The 9,450-nt window shown below is 44.3% G+C and overlaps 1 protein-coding gene across 1 annotated transcript; it reads left to right on the forward strand.

The window, feature by feature from the left end:
* The first annotated feature begins 2,849 nt into the window (after window positions 1-2,849).
* On the forward strand, window positions 2,850-7,176 carry nfil3-6 (nuclear factor, interleukin 3 regulated, member 6). The gene is made up of 2 exons (XM_038991473.1): window positions 2,850-3,202; window positions 4,756-7,176. Exon 2 carries the CDS (start codon window positions 4,851-4,853, stop codon window positions 6,015-6,017), a length of 1,167 nt encoding a protein of 388 aa, XP_038847401.1. The 5' UTR covers window positions 2,850-3,202; window positions 4,756-4,850; the 3' UTR covers window positions 6,018-7,176.
* Window positions 7,177-9,450: the final 2,274 nt, after the last annotated feature.

A 9,450-nucleotide genomic window follows, 5' to 3' on the forward strand; every position in this document is an offset into this window, starting at 1 on the left:
ATTCTGCAACCAAGACCCACGCAAACAGCAAGCACTCACGCAGGCTTTGTTGAAGGGATTGTTGAGGGGGAGAGGACCAAGGCAGGCACTGTGCCAGCTGTGGTGGGTGTGTAGTGGTTGCATAGTTAGTGGAGAGGGCCGGAGGAACGCCTGTGGTCATACCAAATGGACAGAGAGGGTGATAATTGGGAAATGACATCACTAGCATCTTGCAGCGCCTGGCTATTGTAGGCCGAGTGGTCAATGGACATCACACTGTATAAACAGATGAACATCAAAAGTACATGATGAGTTACTATTAATTTAATCATTGTAATTAATTTCATCTTGTTTTGCCTAAGAACAGATATGATATATTATGAAGTCAGCAACCAGTTCATTGAGTATTATACACAGAGCGTACAAAACAGTAATAACAACACTTGCTCTTTCCATGACATAGACTGGCCTGGTGAATTAAGGTGAAAGCTATGATCCCTTATTGATGTCACTTGTTAAATCCACTTCAAATTGGTGTAGATGAAGGGGAAGAGACAGGTTAAAGAAGGATTTTTCCACCTTGAGACAATTGAGACATGGATTGTGTATGTGTGCCATTCAGAGGGTGAATGGACAAGACTAAATAATTAAGTACCTTTGAACAGGGTATGGTACTGGGTGCCAGGCACACCGGTTTGTCAAGAACTGCAACGCTGCTGGATTTTTAATGCTCAACAGTTTTCTGTGTGTTTCAAGAATGGTCCACCACCCAAAGGACATCTGGACAATTTGACACAACTATGGGAAGCATTGGAGTCAACATGGGCCAGCATCCCTGTGGAACACTTTCCACACCTTGTATACTCCTTGCCCGATGAATTGAGGTTGTTCTGACGGCAAAAGGGAGGGGTGCAACTAAATACTAAGAAGATGTGTCACGTTCCTGACCTGTTTTCTTTTGTCTGGTATTTATTTTAGTTGGTCAGGGCGTGAGTTGGGTGGGTTTGTCTATGGTTGATTTTCTATGTTGGGATTTTTGTGTTCAGCCTGGTATGATTCTCAATCAGAGGCAGCTGTCAATCGTTGTCCCTGATTGAGAATCATACTTAGGCAGCCTGGGTTTCACGTGTGTTTTGTGGGTGTTTGTCTTCCGTGTCTGTGTTGTTACCACACGGGACTGTTTCGTTTGTTTAGTCTGTTCCTGTTCGTGCGTTCTTCGTGTTTTTGTAAGTTCTCATGTTCAGGTCGGTCTACGTCGTTTTTTTGTAATTTATCAAGTGTGCTTCGTGTTCATCTTGTTTCAATAAATCAACATGTATTCATCACCAGCTGCGTTTTGGTCCGATCCATGCTCCTCCTCAGACGAGGAGGAGAACAATCGTTACAAGATGTTCCTAATGTTTGGTATACTCTGTGTATGTGTGTAGTTTAACCAATTTTAGATTTGAAAAATGTGTCTTTATCTATTTCCAGATAAAATTCCATAGATGGAAGAAAATGGTTTAAAAATGTATTAATCCTATAGGAACAAGACTGACAGCGAGGGAAAGAATTTCATAAAGTCTCAAGCTGTTGCCTATGGTTTGGATTTGAAACTAATTCAAGAGAGACTTTTTTAAACCCAGGATTTATTTTCATAAGATGCTTGGTGGTCATTTGACTGATGCATACAGTATGTTCCACTCTAAAAGCTCATGTGACTGCTGCATTCTGCTGTTTTCATGGAACCCCTATGGTTGCAACCTGGTCTCAGAGCATTTTGTATTATTCTGTAAGTAATTCCAAAACACTCCTTTAGTATGTTCCATTATGTTACGTAATAGGCCTATACTGTGTTTTTCTGAGATTCTGAGAATATTTCACAAGGCTGGGTCAATCTCTTGGATTATGTTAAGGAGTTCATTGACACTGTGAAAGACAGATCCTTGCATAAGAAGCAATATGGAAAACAGAGTATTTCCCTGAACTATATACCTCCAGACACATACAGGTTTTTTTAGGAATATCTCCTTTATAATGAGAATGGATTCAGTGGAGATCACCATATGCTGAAAAACTGTAGTGCTTACATAATGACTGCTGGCATTTTCTTTCTCAATTATATTCCAACAACTCTGATCTGTCACTCACTTTGACGTGATACCGAGCTTGCCGTCCATAAAGCAGATTTTTGGTTGAAGAGCATAGGTCTATTGGAAATCTGCAGGTGTAACGGATGTGAAATGGCTAGCTAGTTAGCGGGTACGCGCTACTAGCGTTTCAATCAGTTACGTCACTTGCTCTGAAACCTAGAAGTAGTGTTGCACCTTGCTCTGCAAGGGCCGTGGCTTTTGTGGAGCGATGGGTAACGATGCTTCGTGGGTGACTGTTGTTGTGTGCAGAGGGTCCCTGGTTCGCACCCGTGTCGGGGCGAGGGGACGGTTTAAAGTTATACTGTTACATTGATGCTGTTGACCCGGATCACTGGTTGCTGCGGAAAAGGAGGAGGTTGAAAGGGGGGTGAGTGTAACGGATGTGAAATGGCTAGCTAGTTAGCGGGTACGCGCTACTAGTGTTTCAATCAGTTACGTCACTTGCTCTGAAACCTAGAAGTAGTGTTGCACCTTGCTCTGCAAGGGCCGCGGCTTTTGTGGAGCGATGGGTAACGACGCTTCGTGGGTGTCAGTTGTTGATGTGTGCAGAGGGTCCCTGGTTCGCGCCCGAGGTCGGGGCGAGGGGACGTACTAAAGTTATACTGTTACACAGGGAGAGTGAGAGGGAGCCAGAGATGGCAATATTACTTAATTGTTACGAAAGGATGGGCTAGCCAGTTCAGTTGACGATGCATGAGCAGCATAACGTTATGTGAGCTTTCCCTTGCGGGGTGGGTCTTGGCATGGAGAGAGGCGGTCTCAGTGAGCGCACCACACATACGCGGCCCATTGGTTCAAGTGAGGATAGGAAACGTCCTCGGCTGAACTTCACCGGGAAAGAAACAAATAGGAGCTGCAGCATTCCAAGTGGAGCAGAAACGCGAGACGCAAGGTGTCAGAGAGACTAGTAGTCTAATATTGAGTAGGCTAACAGTAGCCTACTCCGTGCAGGAAACAAAGTATCCTGTGTATTCGATGACCCAGTGCTGAATCGAAGCTGCTGAATTATTACGATCGCTCTGTTACATTCTGACACGTTTCTTTAACTGAAAGATCGGTGCTTTTCTGAGACAACGAGAATCCAACTCAAGGTAATTTCACAATTTTCACTCATGAGGTGTATTTCAACAGTGCATTCATTATACTACAGCGAATAGGCAATCGCATACGGAGCAGAAATGTGACATTGTTGCCTACAACAGAAGCCTATCAATTATGTAGGCTACGATGATTTTAGGTTAAATAATGTAAAATATACAAAGTAAAGAAAACTATAGCCAACTTTCGATTCAGCTTTAGAAGTAAAATACATTTTATATATATATATTGTAACGTCGATTTCCGCGCTAATAAACCCAGGGTCGTTACTATATACATACATACATACATACATACATACATACATACATACATACATACATACATACATACATACATACATACATACATACATACATACATACATACATACATACACACACACAACTACTCCACAAATGTCATTATTAGGCTTCGCCAGTGATCTATTCAGTAGATCACTTTACAGTCACAAAATGATGATGAATTGAGATGATCTGAATAGATTTAGTGGAACAGGTATGCAATTATGCTTAAAAGGACCTTCATTGCAATAGTTTGTTGAAACTTTCATTGCTGTTTCAATACGTTATTTCGTTCCCTTTGTATATCTGACTGGAATGTAGAATGACATCCACTAAACGGTTTAGAGAAGAACCAGTTCGGTCTTCGTTTAGGGATGTACTGCAGCTAGGTTAACAGTTCGATCAATACAGCGAACCAATTGTAAATGAACGGTGGGAATAGTAGTAGGGCGCGGAGTATTATCAACCTGCAAACTAGGCTAGTGCTCTAATAAATGTCCTTGAGGCAATTCGATTCCTGAAAGATATAACGTCTGGTCGTGAACTCAAACTGTTAAGCCATTTTGTTTTAGTGAAATAAAAAATAGACAAGGCAATCAATGCAGGTCATTGCGCGGCTTGTTCTAGAGATTGATACGGTGTGTTATATAACACTATGTTAACCTACATGTAGGCTAACACTGATTTAGTCTGATGAAGCGACTTCAGTTCATTGCGCGTCAGGACAGGGATAATAAATTAAAGCTTTCTTTAGAATTGGGAGGAAAAAACAATAACATTTTAGCCTCTTATTTATTAAATACCTATGGAATACCTAGGATAGGATAAAGTAATCCTTCTAACCCCCCCCCCCTTAAAAGATTTAGATGCACTATTGTAAAGTGGCTGTTCCACTGGATATCATAAGGTGAATGCACCAATTTGTAAGTCGCTCTGGATAAGAGCGTCTGCTAAATGACTTAAATGTAATGTAAATGTATTAAAGAAATACGAATATAGATCTTATAATTAACCGTTTAACCTTTAGACTGACAGGAGCCCACTTTGATTATTATATTGTAAACATTTTCAAAAGAGATCGAAATGTCTGTCTAGCACTTAGTACATCATGGTTCTTATTCAAGAGTCATGTGGGGTTGTTGTGCAAGTAGCTCCAGTTTAACTGGAAAGATGTAATGGGGTTACATAACATTGTGTTGTAACTGGTCTTGCATAACAACTAAATCCCCCTCTCCATTTATTCTTCCTCTTTTGAACGCTAGGTGGGGCTATTGCAACAATTTACCGCCAAAACATTCCACGACACTGGATTTTGAGACACTATCTGAAGAACAGAAAATCTCAACACAGCAAAACCATGAGTGTGACCAGTGAGATGTTTGAAGAAGATTCTCAAGACATGAGGGAGCAGAGTGGTGGGGAATCCAGTGCTGCACCTGGTGGGACCCTGTCCTTCACAGATGAGGCCGTGTCCATCCTGACCTCCAGCAGCCTGCTGGCCCGCTCTCTGCTCGGACGCACCTCTGCTCTGAAGCGCACCAATGACCCGCCCACCTCTGGAAACGCCCTCAGACGGAAGCGTGAGTTCATTCCCAGCGAGAAGAAAGATGACGGCTATTGGGACAAGCGCAAGAAGAACAACGAGGCGGCCAAGCGCTCCAGGGAGAAGCGCCGCGTCAACGACATGGTGGTGGAGAATCGCGTGCTGGCGCTGCTGGAGGAGAACGCACGTCTCAGGGCCGAGCTGCTGGCTCTCAAGTTCCGCTTCGGCCTGGTCAAAGATCCCTCCAACACACCCATCCTGCCCCTCCCCACAGCCCCCTGTGCTCCACAGACCTTGGCTCCACACTACTATCTGCCCAGTGGACCAGGGAGCCACCCTGCTGCCCACGGGGGCCAGTTCAGCGCGCAAGGCTCCAGGGACGCTGGCAGCATGTCAGAGGACTCTGGGTTCTCCACCCCTGGCAGCTCCAGTTTAGGGAGCCCCCTCTCCTTTGAGGACCGACTGAGTGATCATGGCAAACTGTCCCCACACAGAGCAGAGGAGCTGGGCTACGAGCTCCACCACTCCCCTGCAGAGGCCCAGGTGCACCACAGTGGACACTTCCCTGGGGAGCTCTCCAGAGTGATGATGGGGAAAGTGGAGTCTGGGGAGGGCATAAAGAACTTTCCTCACAAAATGCGCTTCAAGATCCTCAGCAGTGGCGAGGACAACAGGCACAGCCCCATACAGTCAATGGGAGCAAGAGACGGTCCCCGGGAGGCAGCCAGCAGACACATCATGTTGGGTGGAGCTGAGGGGGCAGGAGTCTGGCCACATAAGCAGGAGGGAGAGGAGACCCGGAGGGGGCGACAACAGCAAGAGTCCACTCAATATGTCCACCGTACACCCCCACAGGGCCAGACAGAGTCTCATTACCACACAGAGAACAATGTCCTCAAGTCCCACCTCAGCTCCCTCAGTGAAGAGGTGGCCCAGCTCAAGAAGCTGTTCTCAGAGCAGCTGCTGGCTAAAGTGAACTGAGCCCAGGACTGTGTCAGTGGATGCTCGGTGAACTGTCCCATCCCAGAAGAGGAAGCTCAATCTGAGCTAGCATATTAACATAAGCACACACACATGGTGAAAATGAGATAGAGGGGAACAGAGACTCTAAACACCACAGTACCTTGGCACACTGAGCTGCTACGGTGACAAACCAATGCCCTGGGCCAACTGGACTATGACCCACCCCAACTACTCAATTCCAACTATTTACCTTTATGTTTAGGAGTGTGTGTATTTTTACCCTCTAATTTTGAGTTGTCCTGATTTTCTACTCTTAAATCCTAAACGCTTATCTGCGCCTCAATTGAGAACAGTTTCTGTAACAGGGACAAAGTCCCATCATCACCTTATTAAAGCACAAAGCTATATGTGTTGGTTCACTTGTGGCCCTCTGCCCCATACACTGTGAGACCCTCAAAATCACTCTGACACAAGAGGACACTGCCTCACCTCTCCAGAGGATACTGTATTATTGACTGTCATCTCCACTCTGCATGTACAACAATGCTGCTTCTCAAGGTCTCACAACCACAGACAAAGCAATGTCAGTGATTGAGACATTGAGGTGAACTGGTGCTGAACTAATGTACACTGTAATTCAACTGGAGCTTCAACAACTCATTATTAGTGCTGTGGCATTGGCACTAATTGGTTTTGAATATGCATGAGGAAAGAACACCACATTCTTTTAAACTGTAAACACAACCATAGAAAGGACACTGAGGACAGATAACCTGAAAGGTGACGGTCTCCAGTCCCTGAATGGGGACGTTGAACTATTGTCATCTCTTTAATGTATTGCAACACAATGGACTTTGGATGATGACAATTGGAAATCAACTAATACTCTATCATTCCATTGCACAGTCAACAGCATAGCTATGAGGACAGACACACACCATGTCAATCATTGAAATGTGATATGCTTCATGTAGGACAACACACTGTGTCTGGCAACTAGTGAAAGTGTTTTCATGTCTCAGTTGAATACTTTTCGTTAGCCCTGTCCAAAGAATACATGGTCTGTGTAATTTCTAGACATGCACTGTAAACTGTATCTAGGTGATGAAAATATTTGTTGTTATGTGAATATCTGTATGAAAATATTTTTTTTGTACTTGTGAATAAATCTTTGAAATGAAATATTTTTGTCTCATTTTGATTATACACTTTCTAATCATCTATAAGTTAAGCAGCCACTTGATCAGGGATGGCAACATACAGTATCAGGGATGGCAACATACAGTATCAGGGATGGCAACATACAGTATCAGGGATGGACAACATACAGTATCAGGGATGGACAACATACAGTATCAGGGATGGACAACATACAGTATCAGGGATGGACAACATACAGTATCAGGGATGGCAACATACAGTATCAGGGATGGACAACATACAGTATCAGGGATGGACAACATACAGTATCAGGGATGGCAACATACAGTATCAGGGATGGACAACATACAGTATCAGGGATGGCAACATACAGTATCAGGGATGGCCAACATACAGTATCAGGGATGGCCAACATACAGTATCAGGGATGGACAACATACAGTATCAGGGATGGACAACATACAGTATCAGGGATGGACAACATACAGTATCAGGGATGGCAACATACAGTATCAGGGATGGACAACATACAGTATCAGGGATGGACAACATACAGTATCAGGGATGGACAACATACAGTATCAGGGATGGACAACATACAGTATCAGGGATGGCAACATACAGTATCAGGGATGGACAACATACAGTATCAGGGATGGACAACATACAGTATCAGGGATGGACAACATACAGTATCAGGGATGGCAACATACAGTATCAGGGATGGCAACATACAGTATCAGGGATGGGCAACATCCAGTATCAGGGATGGCAACATACAGTATCAGGGATGGCAACATACAGTATCAGGGATGGCAACATACAGTATCAGGGATGGCAACATACAGTATCAGGGATGGCAACATACAGTATCAGGGATGGCAACATACAGTATCAGGGATGGCAACATACAGTATCAGGGATGGCAACATACAGTATCAGGGATGGGCAACATCCAGTATCAGGGATGGCAACATCCAGTATCAGGGATGGCAACATACAGTATCAGGGATGGCAACATACAGTATCAGGGATGGGCAACATACAGTATCAGGGATGGCAACATACAGTATCAGGGATGGCAACATACAGTATCAGGGATGGCAACATACAGTATCAGGGATGGCAACATACAGTATCAGGGATGGACAACATACAGTATCAGGGATGGACAACATACAGTATCAGGGATGGACAACATACAGTATCAGGGATGGACAACATACAGTATCAGGGATGGACAACATACAGTATCAGGGATGGACAACATACAGTATCAGGGATGGCAACATACAGTATCAGGGATGGCAACATACAGTATCAGGGATGGCAACATACAGTATCAGGGATGGACAACATACAGTATCAGGGATGGACAACATACAGTATCAGGGATGGACAACATACAGTATCAGGGATGGCAACATACAGTATCAGGGATGGGCAACATACAGTATCAGGGATGGCAACATACAGTATCAGGGATGGACAACATACAGTATCAGGGATGGACAACATACAGTATCAGGGATGGCAACATACAGTATCAGGGATGGCAACATACAGTATCAGGGATGGACAACATACAGTATCAGGGATGGCAACATACAGTATCAGGGATGGCAACATACAGTATCAGGGATGGCAACATACAGTATCAGGGATGGCAACATACAGTATCAGGGATGGACAACATACAGTATCAGGGATGGCAACATACAGTATCAGGGATGGGCAACATACAGTATCAGGGATGGCAACATACAGTATCAGGGATGGCAACATACAGTATCAGGGATGGCAACATACAGTATCAGGGATGGCAACATACAGTATCAGGGATGGACAACATACAGTATCAGGGATGGACAACATACAGTATCAGGGATGGCAACATACAGTATCAGGGATGGACAACATACAGTATCAGGGATGGACAACATACAGTATCAGGGATGGCAACATACAGTATCAGGGATGGACAACATACAGTATCAGGGATGGACAACATACAGTATCAGGGATGGACAACATACAGTATCAGGGATGGACAACATACAGTATCAGGGATGGCAACATACAGTATCAGGGATGGGCAACATCCAGTATCAGGGATGGCAACATACAGTATCAGGGATGGCAACATACAGTATCAGGGATGGCAACATACAGTATCAGGGATGGACAACATACAGTATCAGGGATGGGCAACGGCCTGTGAGCCCATTCAATCTGACCCGCGGGAGGTTTGAGTAAAGAGAAAATGTGTGCGACCGTCTGTTGAATTTTG

Source organism: Salvelinus namaycush, chromosome 4 (assembly GCF_016432855.1).
Source record: "Salvelinus namaycush isolate Seneca chromosome 4, SaNama_1.0, whole genome shotgun sequence".
In the NCBI taxonomy this organism is placed as follows: domain Eukaryota; kingdom Metazoa; phylum Chordata; class Actinopteri; order Salmoniformes; family Salmonidae; genus Salvelinus; species Salvelinus namaycush.